This window comes from Miniopterus schreibersii (genome assembly GCF_964146895.1).
Source record: "Miniopterus schreibersii genome assembly, chromosome: 10".
Lineage (NCBI taxonomy): Eukaryota > Metazoa > Chordata > Mammalia > Chiroptera > Miniopteridae > Miniopterus > Miniopterus schreibersii.
This window is the reverse complement of record NC_138110.1, coordinates 30214211-30235265: the sequence shown is the minus strand read 5'-3', so window position 1 is coordinate 30235265 and position 21055 is coordinate 30214211. Positions and strand designations below refer to the sequence as shown.

The following is a 21055-nucleotide window of genomic DNA, read 5'->3' as shown; positions in this document are numbered from 1 at the left end:
GCCATATAGAAACACTATTGATTTTTGGATATCAATGTTTTATCCAGTACTTTCTCTGAATTCCTGTTAATTTTGTTAGTTGATCTGAAAATTTTCTCACATGTTCTATGCAAATAGGCGTACCATCTTCTAATAATTATAGAATTATTACAATTTTTTTCTAATTTTTGCTTCTTTTTTTTAATCTTACTCCATTGGCTAGGCCTTCTTGTGTAATGTTGGAACAGTGATGGAAGGTATCCTTCTTTATTATTGATTTGAATAGAATGCTTCTAAAGTCTCAAAAATAAGAATGGTGTTTAGTGTAGGTATGGGATTGATTTGGTTTACCAGGCTAAGTAGTTCTTTCCTTATTTAGCCAAAAGTTTTGTCATGAATAATAGTCCTTACTGAATGCTTTTCCCGCATCTGTAGGTTACCACATTTTTCTCCTGTATTCTATTAGTGTGATGTCTTACATTAGCAGACTGTCCAGCACTGAACTATCCTTGTGCTCTTAGGGGAGAGAAAACACTACTTGGCACTGATGTGTTGATCCGTTTGGTTTGCTGATACTTAGTTTAGTATTTCTGTACCTATTTTTATTAGTGAGATTGATGTTACCTTCTTATATTGTATTTTTCTTGTTCAAGTTCAGCTACCCAGGATAATAATATACAAAAAGATTTGAGTGGATTATTCCACTTTCTATTCTCTGAGTAGTACATATGTACATGAGTGTTAATTAATATTATTCTTTAACCTGTTACATACAGGTGTTATATACTTCTTTATATGTATGATGTATATATAACAAGTAAAAATAATAGCTTTCCAACCCCACTGACGTAGTAACAGATTGTTGGAGATGATGATTGGTGCAGGACTCCAATTTGATGCCGACTCCTAGGGCTATTGAGAATTGACGCTCTATGCTCACATCTTTGCAGAATGAGTCTTTATGACTGCCTGTCTATTTTTAAATAATTTTAGGTGGTTTAGAAAACAATGACCTTGGGATGTGGAGTCATCTAGAGGTAGAGGAAACTTTCAAAGGAATTTATAGTGTTCCAGGGACCGTGGATGTGGCTGCCCAATGCAGGGTCTCCCTTGACAAAGCCGCTCAATGCACATGCTGTTGGTGGTACTGATCATGCCGAAGAGAATTTCTGTGTAATACAGAGATTTTTCAAGACCCAGACAGTTATTCGATTCAACCAACTTCCGGGGTCATTAAGATTCTTGTATACATCGTAATGGACTTTGACTTACATAGCTGTTCTTTTTGCTTGATGATAAATTTTTCTCTAACCTTTGTTCATCAGGAATGGAGCCTATACAGGTGCCTCTTGAGGAAAATGGTGAACAGGTTCGGATTTGCCAAAGCAAGGTCTGTGCGGACAGGTGAGACTCTGCAGCAGGTGAAAATCTCAGGTCCATCTGCAGGTGGCAGGAAGGAGACGAGTCCATCAGCTGCTACCTTCCCTGGTGCACTCCACTCCCATCACACTGGCTCCTTGCTGTTCTTCAGACCTACCACACGTGCTCCCTTCTGGACTTTGCACTCTGTTTCCTCTGCTTGGAATGCTCTTCCCCTATTTATACCTCCACGGGGCTCGCTCCCTCACTTCCATCAGTCTCACTTCCATCAGGTCTCTGCTGAAGAGCCCCTTTCTCAGAGGGGCCACCTGAGCTCCCACAGAATCAGCCCCTCCCTCTCTGCTTACCCTGCTGCATTCTTCTTTGCATTTACTGTTTCCCAGCATTTATCTGTAGTCCCTCCGGCTAGAATGCTGACCCGAGGAAGCAGAACTCAGTCCGTGTTGCTTCCTGCAGAGCCTGGAACAGCGGTGTCGGGGAGGCGGGGTGAATGAGAAACATTCAGAGGAGGCATGGTGGAGCTTGGGTGGGTGGCTGCTGTAGAGTGGTGAGGGCAGGGACCTGATTTGTATTTTGAAAAGACTGTCTTGTGGGTGTAAAATAGTCGGAAGGGCGTCAGGGTGCAAGTGGGAAGGCCGGCTGAGACAAGATCGAGGCTTGGGCCAGCGTCAGGGGCAAAATCGGGTGGGTGTCAGACATGTATTCCGGAGGTAGACTCACCTGAACTAGCTGATGGATTGGATGCGGAGTCTGAGGGTGAGGGGGATGTCATGTCCCTCAGGTTGTATAATTTTCAGGTGCTGACCCATAAGTTATATTTTATCTGGTTGTGGATTATTGCCTGATCTGAGTAACCGATGATAAATCATCTGCTAAATTCTAGGAAATGTAGAAAGTGAAGTTGAATATAATAATAACATTTCTATTTTATTTCTTGATTGTGAATGTTTATAAATCTGTTTATTGAATATATTGAAAACCTGCATCCCTTTTTATGTAAATTTAACCTGGACCCTCAAACATGTGCAATAGCAAACTTTCTGAGGCAATAGGTTCCTAGCCCATCTGATACCCCACTCAATTTACTCCCCAAATACAGTTCACTGTAACAGCTCACTAAAGATTTATATATAGAAGGCTTTAAAAACACTAATTACCTATTAGTTGACACAATGAGCTCATTAGTGGGTGTTTGTGCGCAGTAGATCGGGGTACTGCATACCATGGAATCTGATTACATTTACTTCTGCACTGCCTCATATCATGTCAGTCATAAAATGATATGTTAAATAATAAAGCTATGTCTAAGTTGGGCTCCAGGTTTTAAGGTCCCTGGGCCTCACTGGGGTGATGAAGGGCTACACCTCAGGAAAGGGTGAAGGCGTAACAGCACTGTGGCGCTGGGTCGTCCTGGAGCCGGGAGCTGAGCCCAGTGTGCGTCTTTTGACCAGTACCTGTGCCAATAAACAGTCACTGTAGCAGCGAGGGCAGTGAATCTTGGGTAAACATTTTTGCCTGTCGCTGTTGTAAATCTTCTCAAAGGCAGAAATATAGCCATTTAGGAACACCTGCAGTTACTTATCAGGCTCACCCCTGGACATTTCATTTAGCTGCATCTGAGAAGGATGCTATTTTTTTCGTTAATAAAGCTTTTCAGGTAGCTAGAAGTTAGGCTGCTTATGCTCGGAACCGTGAGTACGTAATATAATGAAAATGGAATTTGTTGCAACCTCTCAAAGCGCCAGAGAGAATGTGCTACAAAGTGAGGTTTCATTCTGCTCTTCCCTTCCTAGAAAAGAAAGGCAACTATTTTTCTCAGTAAAAATCAAGGATAAGATACGTTTTCAATAATATCTGTCTTATAATCCCAGTGTAAGATATTAGTAATTTTTCCTTATAAATTCTGGTGATGCACAAATTAAAAAATTGTTAAATTTGGAAAAAATTTTAGAAGATTGGAGAGTTTTAAAAAACCAGATCGATAAATGTACTTACATTGAGAATTTATAGGTATAGTGGCTTTTTCACAAACCAAACGTGTCAGTCCATGTGGTCTGGCTGTGAGAGAAAATATTACAGTCAGGCCCATAGTAAAAAAAAACAAGACATGTCTGGGTGCAAGGGCTTCTTAAAGCAAAATAATGCTCTGGAGAGTCTCAAATTCCAAGGTTTGTTTTCTCAGTGGCCGTAATTAATATAAACAAGGACTTCCAAGGGGAACTGCTAAATCTTTTTATCTGATCTTAAAGCTTTGCACTAGCCCCAGATCTCAGGTCTTCGTGTGCCTTGGAAATCTCCCTGCAGCTTCTCAAGCACACTGTCACTTTAGGCTTCCTTCTGGCTGGGGGCTCAGTTATTTATATTTATATTTAATTATATTATATTTAATTATTATATTATATTATATTATAATGTTATATTATATATTATATTATGTTATATTATAATTATATTATTTACTTTTTGCCACTTAGATTGTTATTTAAAGAAATACTATATAACATTCACCGTTACTCTTTTTTTTTTTTTTGTCAGGGTAAATACTTATGACTGTGGAGAAAAAATTTCAAGCTGGTTGTCAAAGTTTTTGGGCCGTCCATGTCATTTGATCAAACAAAGTTCAGACTTTCAAAGAAATTCGAAGAAGACACGTGGCAAAGGTATCACATTTCAGATTGGTCCTTAGGGTACAGGAACTCGGGCTTACCTTTGCATAAATCCAAGTCAGCCCATGAGGTGAAGTCACGGGCCACTTGCTCATGTAGAGAAAGTGGGGTGGTCCACCTTCGGCAGAAAGGTCCCTGGTATCCCCAGGTCAGCAGGGCCCATGTGTGGTGTCCAGAAGAACCCTGAGAGGCTGGGGTGGGCTCCCAGGCAGCCGCTCGGCCTCAGCTCAAGCACTCTGCCTCAGCCATGTGTATTTAGAGGCACAATTTCATCTTATTAAATAAAACATCGGTAGCTTGCTAGGTCCTAAGAAAGCCTGGGTTTCTAGTCTTGGCTGTATCTCTAAATGGCTTGGGACCCTGGGAAATCCTTGGTACCTCAACTTCTGTAGACCTCAGCTACTTAGACTTTAACACAGTTTTCCTGCCACAAGCTGTTTTTAGGACGAAGTGAGACAGCAGAGAAGAAAGTACTTTGAACATTAACAGTATCATAGAGAAAGAACGAATCGTTTTCAGGTGTCTGTTTAATTTTGTCTTCTTAGGGAGGCCTTGATTGGCTTCTCTCCTTAGAACCAACACCCTTACCTGAAGTTGCCCAGTTCCCTTCTCTGTTTTATTTTTCTCTGTGGCACTGTTCACGTCCTATAGGCCATGCATTTTACTGTTATACTGCGTGTGTCCTGCCTTCCCTCTACTAGATTGTAAGCTCTGTGAGGGCAGGGATTTTTGTCTGCTTTGTTCAGTGCTATATCCCCCAAGCTTAGAACAGCACCTGGCAAATAGTAATTGCTCAGTAAATACTAGATGAATGAAAGCATAGGTCATTGCTACGTTACTGGCTTGTGCAAGGATGACCTGTCCTAATGATTAGCTCTCAGAGACACTGGCTTGTAAACCCAAATAGCATTTTGGTCATACAGAGACCAGTAATGGGGTCTTGGGACCTGCACAGGTGAACCTATGAATCCCTGAAACTGTATGAAAGAGAGAAAAATCAAAGATGTAATCTGTTTAGACTTTTACAAGTTCTGACAATTTTTCATGTCATGAGCTATTAAAGAATTCGAGTTGCTGTGTCATGGAGAAGGGGAATACATTTATGCTCTTTTTATTGAGGAGGTAAGCTGGTGGTGTTTGGCAGGGGGTTAGCTTAGAGACATGATTAAATGGGAGAGAGCAATGGGCATTTTCATGAGTAGAGACACACAAGGAGTGGGATTCATCAGGACCTGTGCTACCCTTATAAATCACCTTATTGAATAAGTTCTAATTATTCATAACACCTCCCATTTACCTTGGGTTTAGCTGGGTCCTCAGGAGGCTGGCTGAGATTATTAAGCAATGGTCGTGATCTTTCTGGATCTCAGTTTAGAGGCAACAACTCACCGGCAGACAGCAACACTGCAGTAAATGTCTATGCAAAGGGAATGGGCATGGGGGAAGCATCCTCTATACCTGGAGTGAATCCCTAAGGGCTTCAGGGAAGAGGTGAGTTTAGAGCTGCATCTTAACAGAGTGGGAGTTTTAATAGAGAGGCAGGAAGGTTACTCGGAGAAGCGTGGCAGGGCTTGGCATTTCATGGGCTCAGGGAAGAGTTTAGGAGGGTTGGATGTGGCTAGGGGAGTAATGGGGCGGAGCTGGGCTGAAGGGATGAATGTGCTGCGAGGAGTCAGTAAGTACTATCTTACGGTTGGGGGAACTCATTGAAGAATTCCACGCTGGGGAGTTTCATGGTGCTGCTTGTGTTAGAAGGACACTCCTGGCATGGTATGGAGGTCGCATCCGCATCAGAGAGGGAGAGGAGGGAAGGGGTAGACAGGAGATGGCTGTGACTGTCCTAGTGGGACCTGGGGGCCTGGGTGAGGCAAAGGTGGGCATAGGGAGGAGCCTGTTGCCTGCACGGTACAGGACCACGGAGTGTCAGGTTGTGAGTATTTCCACTTCAAGGATGCATTTATGGAGGCGAGGTCTCGGATGGTCTAGGTCTCAGGTCTTTGAACATTTTTGCATTGGTACGTGTTAGAAGAATTTTTAAAAGTATTTTTATTGATTTCAGAGAGAGAGAGATAGAAACATCAATGATGAGAGAGAGTCATTGATCAGAACCTCCTGCACGCTCCCAGCTGGGGATCGAGCCCACAACCTGGGCATGTGCCCTGACTGGGAATCGAACCTTGATCTCCTGGATCCTAGGTCGATGCTCAACTGCTGAGCCAGCCGGTTGGGCAGAAGAATTTTTTTAAAAAGCTACATTACCTCCTCATACATTTTTACATTGTCATCTAAATTTTAAAAAGAATTTTAAAGGAGGATCCAGGTTGGCTGCAGAGTAGGTAGAAGGTACACTCAATTCCTCCCAGGACCAAACTGGAATTATGACTAAATTATTAAACATTCAACCTGGATAAACAACTGAAGACTAGCTGAAAAGAAGTCTTATAACCAAGGATATACACAAGAAGCCACATGCAGACTGGTAGGAAGGGCAGAGACGTAAAAAGGGCTGGCTCTGCAAGTACCACAGGCAGTGGCTGAGACTCCGGAGGGGTATCTCAGCTGCAAAGGTTTCCCCTGAGAAGCCTGGGGTCTCAGCTCCACACTGGGCTCCCAGCCCAGAGCACCAGAGCCGGGAAGAGGCATGCATGTAACATCTGACTCTGAAAAGCAGCTGGGATTTTGTCCACCAGGGAAAGACAGCAGTCTTCTAGAGACACAGGTGTCCTCTTAAAGGTCCAGTGCACAAAATCGTGTTTGTAGCCGTTCACCCTGGGCTCCGGTGGAGGGAGTGTGGAGCATCCTAGAGTCCTGTGAGGAGAGACTGGTGTTTGTGGCTCTGGGGAGAGAGCTTAAGGGACACCTGCCAGGATCCCTGTGCTGAGTCCCTCGACTACACCTCAGATGCCATCTTTCTTGGGTGGAGCTGTTCCCTCCGTACGGCTTCAGGGGAGGGGAATGCAGTAGCCCCACCCTCTGAGCTCCCTGTTGCCCCACCCTGCTGAGCTCTCACCCTGCTGAGGAGTCAGCTGCCTGGGCCAGTGTGTAGAGGTCTGGACAATTTCTAGCATATTATAAATGTATTAATTTAAGTTAAAACCCATAGATCATCCTTTTAAACATTAGCCAGTGGAATCTCAATATCATAATGATTTGATTCCCATGAACATTCATTTTATATATATATACAAACTGTCTTTTAATGATCAGAAATTTTATATCTTTCCTTTTCCTTCTTTAACTTATAGTTCCATTCTACTTTTTAAATAGGATTTTATCTTAGTGTTATATATTTTGTGCTTGAAAACCTTTCCTTGATCACCCTGTTATGTTTATCTGAAACTAAGATTCTATATAAATTGGAATGTATAAACATCTGTAGAGTTTACTGTGATCATAAGAGTCTAAGTGTTAGGAAATAACTTCTAGGTTGAGTTGTCATAATTTTTAATAATATACAGTTGATCAAAGCAACAAATGTATATTAAAAATTTCAAAAGATAGTGAAAGCATTGTTGAAAACAAATCTCTTAATGAGATGACTGGGCTCCCCACCATTAATTCCCACATTAACGAATAACTGTCACCTGTGACCAGAATGGCTGGTGCTCAGCATTGATTCTCTCCTGAAAAACCTTATTGGAGTGAATAGAGACCAGGCTGAAAGGGGTTTGGTTAACCCACTGTCACTCAGACCTTTTTTCTGAGACACAGGAATCTAACATCAAGATGACTTTAATCATGTCACTTGACAGCTTAATTAGGTGTGACAGTTTTATGGAGAGCAAAGAATTGGAAGCCATTTGACCTACAGGAGGATCATTCACCCCAAATTTAGAGACTTTTGTTATCTCAGCCCAGACCCCAGGGTTTTGAATGGGGCTTTTGTTTTCCATCTTGGAGATTTTTAGTCCAAGGAGAGGTGGAGCCTTTCCTCTGAGGAGTGGGAGAAAGGCCTTTTGTGGAGGGGGTTGGGATTGCACCCCCTTCTCTGACAGAGTCATTGTAGCAAAGAGGACATTTGGAAGTGAAGGGTCTGGAAAGTGATTCTCTTGGAAGTATCCATTCACATGTATCCGGGGTCCTCAGACCTGGTTTGGAGAAAGCTCACTAGGCTTTGGTGCAGCCAAACCTTTCATCAGCATCTTGGATAAAGACAGCGACGACGGGTGCCACACAGGGGAGGCGGAAGCTAGGCCACAGGCCTCCAGCAGTTCTGGACATATATGATATTTTCTTTCACTCTTTTTTCTTCCCTTTCAGTAGTTTTAAAACTTGTATTATTTATTTCTAAAGTCAATATTTCACACTTGGCCAAGGGCAAAAAACAGTTTTTCCCTCACGAGATTCAGAAGAGCTTCCTGGCCTGTGTCCCTCACTGAGGCCCTGTTCCCCTCCTGTCCCAGGGAAAGGCTTCCAGCTCCACCCCACTGCCCATCTCTCCTCTTCTGAATGTTGCCTCCAAGTCTTCTTTGCTGGAACAGTTTCACTTTAGCATTTCCCCCCCCAGGTTATTAACAGTATTCTAGGAGCTCATTTTCTTTTTGTTTCTGAGAGGTTTGACCATGCTTAAGACATTTTTATTATTTCCAGGGCACCATTTTTCCCCCTTGTAGAAATAGTCTCTATTTTTAAAACATGCAAGTCAACAGAGCATGATTCATTTGCATTCCAAGAAAGCACCTCTTCTTTGATTTTATTTAAAAATTTTAAAAATTTAATATTATTAAAAACTTTTTATTGAGGTATAATTGACACATAACATTATATTAGTGTCAGGTGTACAACATAATGGATTCACAATTTGTATATAGTGTGAAATTATCACCACAGAAGTCTAGTTAACATCTGTCACCACAGATAATTACAAAACTTTTTTTCTCGTAATAAGAACTTTTAAGATTTACTCTTCTATCAATTTCAAATATGCAATACAGTATTATTAACTATAGTCACCTTGCTGTACATTACATCTCTAGGACTTATTTATTTTATACCTGAAAGTTTTTCCCTTTTGACCCCCTTCATCCATTTTGCTTACATCCAGCCCCTTGCCTCTGGCTACCACCAATTTGTTCTCTGTATCTGTGAGATTGTTTTAGTTTTTGATCTTTAGATTCCACATATAAGTGAGATCATATGGTATTTGTTTTTCTCTGTCTGAATTATTTAACTTAACATAATGCCCTCTAGGTCCATCTGTGCTATCACACATGGCAAGATTTCCTTCTTTTTAGGGCTGAATAATATTCCATTGTGTGTGTGTGTGTATATGTATATATGCCACATCTTCTTTCCCAGTCATCTACCGATGAACTCTTAGGTTGTTTCCATATCTCTTCTTTCAAATACTCCATCACTTCTAGGTCAGTCTGCTGGTACAACAGCCACTCTTTCTCTGGTGAATGAGGCCCAGTATTTGCTGATAAACAGATCCAGCATTTTGGAACTTCAGCAGCAATTAACGGCCAGGTAAGAAAGATCCTTTTACTATTTGCTCTTTAGCTTGGGAATAACATAGAGGTGTAACCACTTGCCCCTGCAAGTGAGCCTGGCACCTACCCGGGGAGAAAATTTCCTAGAGTCATAGAGTCTAGACTCTTCATTAAGAGACTGAGACCAGAGAAACCACAAAGCCCTTTAGGTAAGTTCCCGTTAATCTTTTCGAGGGTTCTCATTTTATCTTCCAATGTCCTTCTTGATGCCCTCAAAATGCTTCGTAGGGAACCCCAATTCTCATTTTTTAATCATTTCATTTCTTTACATTTGTTTTAATGGAATTGCCATCAACTTGATCTAATTAGGTTGCCCACCCTCCCACTGTCTTCTGTCCCCTAGGAGCCTTGCTCTACTTCCACCGTGCTTTTGAGGGAAAAGAAGCGTGGTTACGAAAGCTTTGAGTTGTAATGGTAGATATTACTTGTTTGTACCATCAGACAGAACTAGCACCTCTGCCTCTCTCACCCAGTACTCTCCCAAAGGCCCTGACAGTAATAAGAGGTCAGCTCTAGAAGGGGTCTTGGTTAGTCCAATCCCTCTCTGTTTTTTAGAGGAAATTGCTGTCCCAAAGTTATCAGACAATTTTTTTTTGGAAAAACCACTGTGATGCGGGAGCTGGGCTGCTCATTCCTAGTCCACAGGACAGAGAGAGGCAGGCACACACCTGTCAGCACTGTGAGCTGGGGATCCTGTGACTCTCACATGCCACGTGCTCCTGTGCATTTGTGTGCACACTCACAAAGATATACAAGTATAGCTTAATAAATGTGACAAAGATTGACTGTAGTCATTCCTGTTTATAGTCATTGGCAAAAACATACAACCTATTCGCTTGCTATGGTCCAGCTCGCCCTTCTTGGGAGCAGAAGTGTGATAGGGCTGCCTGGTCCCTGGGTGTCCACTGAGTTTTAGCTGCACTGAGTGACCCTCCTCTTCAGGTACCCAGAGAGCTGGAGGGAGCAGGTCTGTGGTTTTCTGGGGTTCTTGGTATAGAAATATAATAGGTAGAGACAGGCTTGTTGCAACCCTGGTTCCTACCAGGCGGGGACCACGTTTCCAACCAGTTGGTTTAATGCATGGATGACAACCCGGGGATAGGTGGGACAAGTGATCAAAGGCCAGAGGAACAGCCCATGGCTAATACCTGGTGACTGTCCCTGGGGGCCCGGTTGGTGTATCTCTGTGTTCTATTTTAAAATTTGCTGGCTGCTGTCATGTACATGCTGACCACAGTAGCTTTGGGACATGAAACTTTCCCTTTCATAAAACACAAAAGGAAGGTTTATAACCTGGAGGGTAATTCCACAATCAAAGGATTTTAAGGCTGGCAAGTGCTAACCCTCTCGTTCTAGATGAGGAAACTGTGGTCCTCATAGGTCATGGGAGTTGCACCGTTAGAGGCAAAGCTCGACTTAGCCACCCTGTTCCCGGCTGTCCGCACTCCATTCACTGTTGGGAAGGGGCCTGGGATACAGCTGCGGGCCTCTTCTTCCCCTAGAGCCTTTCAGTTCTGTCTCCAGAGAAAATTTCAGTCACACCCAAGGATTTCTCCCAACTTAACTTAAAAATATTTTTGTTGAAGCACAACAGAATGCAAAAATCATAAGTCCACAGCTCAGTGAACTTTACTGATGTATATACCACGGAACCACACCCAGGTCAAGTAGGGAACATTTCTAGTCCCTCAGACACCTCCCTCTAACCCTCTTAGCCAACCCCACTGAAGGTCACCACAGTTCTGACTTCTATGCTGTAGACAGTTTCACCTGTTCTTAAGCTCAGTATAATGGGATAAAGCAGTGTGCTCTTTTGTCAAGTTTTCAGATGCTTTTTTAGTGCTTTTTTTTTCCTTAGGGGAGGGGGTGTGTGGACGTGCAGAGAGCCATTTTACAGGACCTCATGGCTGTAAACAAAAACTTTAAACAAGAATGATAAGAATAGCATATGCTAGTTAAAACTGTAAACAATGGAAGTTAGGAAATAAATATCCACCGCCCTATATTGCTTTATGATGTTTTAATATCCCCAAAGAGTGTGATGTCTTGGTAATTTAGCTTGACACTCTTTCAATGCCTTATCCTGACTCACCTTGTAGAATTGGTATTTTCTCAGAAGTTCATTCCCTCGAACTCTGTTCACCTGGTTTCCAAAATCCTTCATATCTTAAACAAAGATCTACTCACCCTTTGTACTGCCTCCTGTGGGCCTCTCCCCAGATGTGGGCCATATCCTAAAGGAGACCACTGAGATCTGTGTAACACGTGGGTGCCTCTTGGCCTCACGGTAAAAGCTTGTTCTGAGCATCCAGGCCTCGGGCCAGAGGACAGTTGAAGCCAGGTTTTGAGTGGTAGGAACATTGCATTATTACTGCAGCATAATTATCGACCTCTTCCCCCTTCCTTTATTGGTGTGTCTTAAATAGTGATGAGAATGGAAAGGAGGAATTATTCCCGATGAAAGATCTCATCTCACGTTTCCGTGCCAATATTATTACCAACGGAACAAGCGCTTTCGAAGAAGAGAAATGGGAGGAGATTTCAGTTGGCTCCTTACGTTTCCAGGTGAGTTCTGGGAAGTTCTGTTATCCTTCCTCAAGGGCTGCTGGAGACTGAATCCTCGGCCAGGATGGGGGCAGGTGGGGATCCCTCCAAGTCTCTGACTCTTACCTACAAGCCTCAGCAGGAGGGTATGTGCCATGTGCATTCTGCAGCGCCCCTTGGGATGACCCATCCCTTATTCCCCTTGAGGGTGCAGCAGCCGGTTTCACATGAGGGAGAGAGAGTGTGCCCCAGGCAGGTGATGGGGGCTCGGTGCAGCCCCCACCTTGTTATTGTGCCTAGGCTTAAATTCTGTTTCCTTGGAACGCGTGTGTCTATGAGAAGTCCGTCCTGCTGAACCTGTTGGACTTTTTGACTGTCCAAAGCTCGTGGAGGAGGACCTCAGATGCCCAGTGGTCCTTCAGTGCAATGGCTATTGCACCTTCTCCCCACGCTCCAGCCTCTAGCTCTTGCTTTGCTGGGGAGGAGCTTGCAGTCAGAGGCAAAGCCTCCGGGATGCCTGCTCTCCCCAGGCTTTGGGAGCATGAGGCTCCCCCTCCAACCGTCCCCCAGACCTGAGCCCATCATCCTTCCCTAACTCTCGAGCCTCTCCAAGCTCATCACCCCGCCCCCTCTGCCCGCCATATCCACCTTCTCTCCATTCCCTAAACAAGCCAAGCTTCCTGCCTCAGGGCCTTTGCCCTGGCTGCCCCTTCTTCCTGGCATTTCAGCAACTGCTGCAGGGTCTCAGATCAGATGTTCCCTCCTTGGAAAGGATGGTCCTGACCCACCATGTGGTCAAGCTCTGCACAGTACCTGCTGCTTCCTTCAGAGCATACGAGGGTGGGGACCAAGTCTGTTTTGTTCCCTACTATACCTCCAGGACTAGAATAGTCCTGGCCCAGAGTCAGTGCTCCATAATTGTTGAGGTAATGAGTGGACAGGAAAGGTAAGGAACAGCTAAAGACAGAGGGATGGGTCACCACAGAACATGCCTAGTTCTTTAGTGGGGCATGAACTCACTTTAATAATAGTAGTGCCATTAGCCAGTTGTATAAATTGACTATCTCGGGGCTTCCTGTGTTATCATAATGATAGTTTCCACGTTTGAGCACAACTGAGTGCCAGGCCTGGGCTTGGCTTCTCAGAAATAGTATCTGGACTCCTTATCAAATCCAGTGAAGGAGCTGGACGAGAAACTGAGGCCTGTCGAGGTCACAGGTCTGTCGAGTGTCCCAAGGTAAACACCCGGCAGAGCTCCTTGACAGCACACCAGCTGCTTAAAGGCCTGGAATCTTGCCTTTGGTATCACAGTGAGGTTATATTTCCTCTGGTTTAATGCCCAACAGCCAGTGATAGGTAGAGGCCAAGACACATCCAGACTTGAGTGTTTCTAATTTCATTGCTCATTTTGTGCTTGTCCACATGTGAGCAGAGGAGAAAATAGTTATGAGAAAATCAAGTGCTTCGCACCTTTTCTGTGTGCGATAAAAAAGCATCGTGTCACTGCTGAGCTGCATTCTTTCTTTTTTTATGTTAACATTTATGGGGGATTTTCTTTCTATAAAAACAATTCATGCTCATGGTGCGTCAGCCAGAATAGAAGTATGACCCCTGCTAAGAAGCCGTGTACTGTGTTTTATGTAGTGTGTATATGTGTACATATATATGTATAGAGGATGTCCCCCCAAATGTATACACACACTTTTGAATAATTATGAAGGCAGTGTTTATTAAAATACATTTCATTTTCAAAATTGAGCTATCAGCCGTTAAAGTGTGTATACACACATATAAAAGAATACACATGTAATTTTGTTTCCTGCTTATTTCAATTGTAAAAATATACATTTCCCATTTTAAAAGCCCTTGGTAGATTAATTTAAAACCTGCATGATATATGCCATACCCGTGTAGCGTGGTTGGCTTAAACATTTTCTCTCCTATTTGGTGTTGAAGGTACTACCAGATTTTCCCTATTACAAATAGTGTCAGAAATGTCCCCGTCCATGAATCTGTGTTTGTACCTCTGATTCTTTTCTTGGGTTCAATTCCTAGTATTGAAATCGCTAGGTCAAAGGACATGGACACACTCAGGTTCTTTCCAATGACTTCCTCACAGAGACCCAGTGCCGGGTCTGTGGCTGTTTATCTTTTCCCAGTTTGCCCTCCAGTCAGTCAGCTCTTTTCTTGCCGGAGGATCCTAACAGTCCCCAATAACCACCTGAGAGTCATAACCACTGTTGTTTCTCTGCAAAGCCCCGAAACAGCAACCTTTCAGCTGAAAAACAAATACTGTGACTCCCCAGTGGCATTGGGAAGAGATGCCCCCTTCTGGCTCCTTACAGTTAGGAGCAGAGTATCGAGCATTTCTGTCTAACTCTGAAATTGGCCCAGGGCCGCCTTTTACAGCCCAAGTCCTCCTGGACCCAGAGTCCTCCCTGCAGAGTCGGAGGGTCTGGTCACTTTCATGGCAACACTGTCTTCTCTGTCCTCACCTCCCAGGTTTTGGGGCCTTGTCACAGATGCCAGATGATTTGCATTGACCAGCAAACTGGGGCACGAAACCAAGATGTTTTCCAAAAGCTTTCTGAGTATCGAGAGAGAAAGGTAAGCATGATTGCAAAATATGACACCCCATTTTAAGATCCTGGTGTGTTATCTACCCCAGAACTATATTCCTAATAGTGCTGAGTAATTTTTAGAAGAGGGGAAATACTTAAACGCGGATGGGCTACCGTTAAGGTTCTGACTTCATCTGTGGCACCATCTTATCTTTTGTTTCATCCGTATCTTCACTTTTATGGGGCTCTTATTATGTGCATTTAAAAAAAAATATCTTTATTGTTGAAAGTATTACAGATGCCCCTTCCCACCCGCCATTGATCCCCTCTACCTGCCCCCCGCCCCGCCTTCTCCATTATGTGTATTTTTGATGCCCTCAAATCTTGTTGAAGAGGTGTGCAGTAGAAATAAGAAGTAAATAAGTGAATCATTCTTTTCTTCACTGCAGAGTTCTCATGAAGAGTAAAACGCCTTATAGCGCATAGAGTAGCTGTGTAGACATAGTCAATAAATTTCATACTAAGCTTGTAAGTCATCTTCTTGAGGGTTAAAATGACTAAATGCTGTTGTGGATTCCAGATTATAAAAGATAAGCTTCTAACAGATTGGTTCTATTGTTTTTTTTTTTGTTTTGTTAATCCTCACTGGAGGATATTTTTTCCATTGATTTTTTTTTTTTTTTTTTTTTAGAGGGAGTAGAAAGCAGGGAAGGGAGGGAGAGATAGAGAGATAGAGAGGGAGAGATAGAGAGATGAGAGAGACACACTGATTGGTTGCCTTCTGCATGTGCCCTGACTGGGGCAGTGATCTAACCTGAAACTCAAGTACTTGCGTGCCCTTGACAGGGAATTGAACCCGAGACCCTTCAGTGTGTGGGCCGGCGCTCTAACCACTGAGCCACAGAAGCAGGGTAGATTGGTTCTTTAGGAAGATTTATTTCCAGGCTCACTGTTGGTTAGGGCTTTGGTTTGCAAAGAATTCCAGGAAGTCAAGTAAGCAGTTAGGCTGCCTGGAGCAATTCTTGAAAATTAACTGAAATAATGCAAATATTTAATCTCTGTCCAATAATCAATCGGCAGGTTAAACCAGGGTAAAATATTCTGCACTGCTTCCTGTGTTTCTCCAAAACGAGGGTTTTATTTCGCAGTATTTGGTTGACACAATCTCCCTACAGACACGGGAGAGAGACCGTCTTCAGAGGTGTTGCACTTGAGTGTTATAGCAACAGGTCTGTCTGCTCAGCTGAGGCCGGCAGTGTCAGCGAGGGGACCTTGAGCCTACCCCATGCAGGCTGCCAGGAGAGGGGATGGGCAGGCACAAGCACTGTGATGCATCAGAGCATCGCTACCATTCTCATGGGCACACACCTTTTATTTATTTTTTTAAATTTTGGAATATTTTTCGATTTAAAAAAACTTCCAAAGAGAGTTCCTGTGTTCTTTTCTTATACATGTGCACAAATCTCAAGGATTTCATTTGCCCCAGGCCCTTAGTCTGGGGCCTGAAACATAAGGAGGGGGTAGCCAACTGATGTTATCGCAGGAATGAACAGGCCTGGGAGTGAGTCACACCCCCGAAGGGCTCACTGGTGTTGATGGCGAACCTTGGGTAGACTGCGTTTTGGACCCTCCATCATTATTCTGGAGAATTTGGGGAACTTAACTGGCATCCCATGTTCTCCAGGAAAATGCAGGGTAGACAGGAAGGAGGAAAAAGAATGGGTCCAGCAATGAAGAGGTCTGGGGTGACTGTTGGGAAAGGACACCTTAGAACGAGAATCTTTGGTGTCAGAAATGAGGAATCTCCTTGTTTCCCATGACCTTTTACTAAGTGACAGGACATGCCAAGTCCCAGTACATGTCTTTCAGGATTTGACTTAATTTTTAGTTAAACATTATTTACAAAATGATTTCAACTGCTAAAATAATCTAGCTTGTTGTTGCCATTTTGTTCACAGGTGAACTTTGGAGTGTACCTGATGCATATGTCTTTGGATTTGTCTTCTCCACGTTTCCTGTCCGTAGGATCTCAGGTGCTCCCTGTGTTGAAGGAAAACGCGGAATGCCACGATCGATCACCTTCCGAGAAACATCAGAATGTTATCTCCTAAGATGAGGTTTTTTTCCCCAGACAAAATTAAAATTTCCCTTTTATGACTATCTCTACTCTTATTAAGATCATCATGTGGTCCAGTGGAACTTGGTCTTCTCCCCTTGGAGGTGGAGCCGCCCTCTCTGTCTCCCTCCTTCCTCTGACTCCTCAGTCCCCGGTGTGCACTGGCCCCGCTCAGGAGGGCGGTTCTCAGGCCCTTGCGCTTTCCTCGAGGCAGATTCAGCACGGATGCTGCACCCTCGCCCGCAATGCTTCCACGTGCATTGGAAGTATGATCGTTTTAACTGGATGTGCTTCATTTCTAATGAAGCTCTCAGGGAATATTTAACCTGTTCTGTTTTGCCATTTCCCCACTCCGTTGCTTCGTCTTTAGGAAGACTCTTTAGGCCCTCTTCAGCCCCCTTGCATGGAGGAAGGGAGTCTAATCTTGAGGGAGCGAGAATGTGCCCCTCTCCCTCCCATGTACATAGAGGAGGTGGGTCCATGCTCAGGGCTCCAGAGTGTGACTTGTGACTTTGTTTCCTGGGAGAGATTCGAGCAAAGGGTCAGGCCATCAACCCCCTTCCTCTTGCTTCTATCTCTGCCCATCATTCCTCTCTCCCTTTGAGTTGATGCACTTAGGACTCCTCACGAGCCAGAAGTCACACTCATTGAGAGTGGTGTTATTTGAGCAGTTGTGTTCCCCTCCACAAGTCCACTGGACAGTGTTGGTCTGTCCACCCCAGAGCCTTCAAATCCCAGTCAAGAGGAACTTTGGAGGTCGAGGGAGTCCTGTGCCACCTCTGACCAGCACTCTTGCAGCCTCCAGCTCAACACTCTCTAATGAAGTTACCTGTCTCTTGGAGTTGCTCAAAACTCCCTCCCTATATTGCACTTGTATCTGCCTTCCTGTGACTTCTAGCCACGGGTCTTGCCCCGTCGTCTGGAGCAACATGGAGTGAGCTTGTACACTCCCAATCCCCTCTACCAGAGTCCTACTGAAGCATGAAGTCCACATGAGAACCCCAGGTCACTGGCCAGGCCTTCAGCCCCTGCCACCTGCCCACCACTGCCCATAGCCTATTCCTAAAGCCAGTCACCGAATCTCTCTGCTGCTCAGTTGTTTAGCTGGTCATGCTCAGGCTGCCGTGTCTGATCTAATCAGAGCCCTGGGGATTAGGGGTCTTATTTGCAGGACCTTGTGTTGTTCCCAGCACTCGGTGAGATTTGGGAGGTGCGGTGTGGCTCTGTTCTCGAGGGTTGTTGAGGTGGGACCTTGTGCTTGCACTGTCATTTGGCACACAGAATTAAGGGTAAGGAGTGGCCTCTGACAGTGCTTTTTGAGGTCGGTGAAAGAGGAGGCAAATGAGGTTAGGGGTGTTTTTTATTACTTCAAACTTTATTAAAAATTCAACCTGTTTTAAGACCCAGCACTACTGCATCCTGTTTATGGGCTAGTTCTCACCAGCGAGCCTCCTGAAGAGCAACATTCCTCATAGAGCTTTCAGCTAAAACTGCATTTTCTATATTCTGTGGGCTGGTTTCATATCCAGCCTTGTTGTGCCTTTATGATTCTGTGTCCCTTCCTTGGTTCCCACCTCCTGAAGTTCAGCCCTATGTGCTTCTAAAGAATATGAAAATCAAGGGCAATGGCATGTCCCTTGAAACTACTTCTAACACCAAATCTCAGAGAGTCACCCAAAGTCAAATTGTGTGTTTTTACCAGTCCCGAGTACAGGCAGAATCAACATGCCTTTCTGGGTGTTCCCTACACGGCCACTGAAGCCCGGGAGAGGCTCTTTTGCATGCATTAGGGTAAGTGCCAAGACTCCTTTGGGGAGGGTGGTGGTACTTTTTCCCATTGAGGCTCAACCTCATCCCCTCCTTGGCCTTGTGGGATGGGAAAGGCAGGCGGAGATGCCGTCCCCCTGTTGAAAGATGTCCATTCATTTGCTTTCCATTCAGTATGTGCCAAACACGATCCAGGGCTACAGAAATGAAAGAAACAGCACGTGCATTCAAAGATCTCACCTTGGGGATGACACCAAAAGGGGACAGACAGACTAATAAGCAGTCAGGTGTGACACAGAATGCTTCAAAGACATGCTATACTCCGATGCATGCACGTGTAGTTTGGGAATAGTTCAGGGCACAACTGGAAACAGAAGGAAAGCTGACAGACACTTCCTAGTGTGCCTTTTCCCGATTCCCCTGTCTTGTGTTGACAAAATTAACTTTTATGTGTCTCATCTTGCAAATCCACAAATTAAAATCATGGCAAACATCATCCTATATGAGCAAATTATTGAACATCTTTTAGTATTGTCTGAAAAGTGATGAAAACCACAGTACTTACCTCGTAACATTGTTTGAGAATTAAATGAGATTTTGTATTTTAGCAATGTGGCAAAACCATGTTTGAGTGAGCCACGTCTACCACCTGGTGGCAGTATTAGGTAAGTGCAGGTTCTGTTACTTCTAGAGGCTGAAAACCAGTTCAGATGGGTCAGCAAATCCAAAAGGGTGGCCAGCATTAGGGCACATCTCTCTGCCTGGCTTCCTTAATAGACCACTTCGGAGAAATTTTCATTATTAGTGTTGGTGTCCTTTAAAAATTAGTTCCCACATTATTTCTTGGTCAGATTAATTTTCAACCTACATTGCATCAACCATCCTTTTGGTGTTCCCTATTTTTCTTGGGATTTTAAAAAAAGTATGCTACTTTCAATCAGTTGTTTTGCCAGGTCCCTCTCCCTCTCCCTCTCCCTCTCCCTCTCCCTCTCCCTCTCCCTCTCCCTCTCCCTCTCCCTCTCCCTCTCCCTCTCCCTCTCCCTCTCCCTCTCCCTCTCCCTCTCTCCCTCCCTCCCTTCCCCAAGTTTTAATATATTTTACCTGGTCTCAGCTGCAGATCCAGGTTTTGTGGCTGTGAAGCTTATGCAGTTTTAAAATCATTGTTGAGGAAAATAATACAAAATAAAAACTAGGTACAAAAATGAACTTTTACTTGCCTAAGAGAAGAAAGGGCCTTAGGGGAGGTCTGAACCAGGGAGAGTCCCTGAACCTAAGCTTTGCTATTTTTGCAATGAATCCACTTTTGCCTGGTTTTCTTGCTGCTCTCCTTTCCTGTTCCTGCTTTTTGCAGTTTTTAGAATAAACCACATTTTGTTCACTTTCTGAAATAAAAAGCTACACGAAGACCTGTCCTGGTCTTTTATCTTCCACCTGTGGCTGGAAACTCATTGTTTTCACTCCATCTATACTGCCCCGCAAACAGCCACTCCTTGGCCTCTTCTCAGGCCTTCGGGTGCAGCGGGTCCACTCTTAGGAAGATCATCCAGAGAAGGCACACCTAGGCCTTGGAAATATGGGTCATTTGGGCAGCAAATTCTGTGGGCCCAGGTGCTTGGAGAACAATATAAAGAGAGAGCAGCTTGGGTCCCAGGTGGGCATGAACTCTTGGTCCTATGGACTCCTTGCCCTTTAGAAGGAGTGGGCAGAGTGAGGCCCTGGAAGCATAGAGCATAAGGCAGGGGGCCCTCTTGCTCTGGCCAAGGACAATACTGGTAAGAAGTTTTCTGGGTAAAGTGAACTACCCCTGAGAGAAGACCTACAGGTGCTCAAGGAAAAAGCCATTTTCCCACTGGTTTATCTATAGAGAAGCCCACCAGGCAATGTGCCTGTTGTACCCTAGAGCTTCCAATCAGTTTTTAATATAAATGAACAGTCAAGAACCACAAAACTTTGAGGATAGCTTCAACTATAAAAGAACAAAACAGAAAGAAAGAGAAAAAAAATCCCTCAAAGAATACAGAAACAGTACAATGAAATAGAAAATTAAAATAAAATGTAATTAATAATATCAGGAAAATCTTGGAAACAAGAATAAGATACCTTTAAAAAAATCAGAGAACAAGAAAAAGTTATTGAAAATTAAAAATGTGAATGCTGAAATTAAAAATTCGGTAAAAGAGAAGGAACATATAGTTGAAGAAATTTCTCAGAAAGTATAACAAAGTAATCAGAGATTATCAGATTGGAAAAGTTATGAAAATTAGAGGATCTGTTTAGAGGTCCAACATCCAAATAATAGGAGTTCTAGAAAGAGCAAGCAGAGAAAAATGTGGAGAGGATATGATCCAAGACATGATACAAAAACATGCCTACAAATCAAAGAACAGGATCGCTAGGCGGAAAATACCAGTGGAATGTCAACATGATGAGTGAAAAAAGAACTCACACCAGGGCACCTCATCAGGAAATTTCAGTATATTGCAAATAACCAGAAGGTTCCAAATCTTCCAGAGAGAGGGGAAAGAAAAGTTACATACACAAAGTAAATAA

The 21055-nt window shown here is 43.8% G+C and overlaps 1 protein-coding gene across 2 annotated transcripts in view; it reads left to right on the top strand.

The window, feature by feature from the left end:
* The window catches only part of MOCOS (molybdenum cofactor sulfurase), a 42203-nt gene extending 25419 nt beyond the window's left edge, over nucleotides 1-16784 (top strand). For both annotated transcript variants that reach the window (XM_081149806.1, XM_081149805.1), the window contains exons 10-15: nucleotides 1305-1383; nucleotides 3895-4019; nucleotides 9389-9494; nucleotides 11944-12082; nucleotides 14564-14668; nucleotides 16581-16784. In XM_081149806.1, the coding sequence (XP_081005932.1) occupies nucleotides 1305-1383; nucleotides 3895-4019; nucleotides 9389-9494; nucleotides 11944-12082; nucleotides 14564-14668; nucleotides 16581-16733 (707 nt within the window). In that variant the 3' untranslated portion in view covers nucleotides 16734-16784. The remainder of the gene's footprint in view (nucleotides 1-1304; nucleotides 1384-3894; nucleotides 4020-9388; nucleotides 9495-11943; nucleotides 12083-14563; nucleotides 14669-16580) is intronic.
* Nucleotides 16785-21055: the final 4271 nt, after the last annotated feature.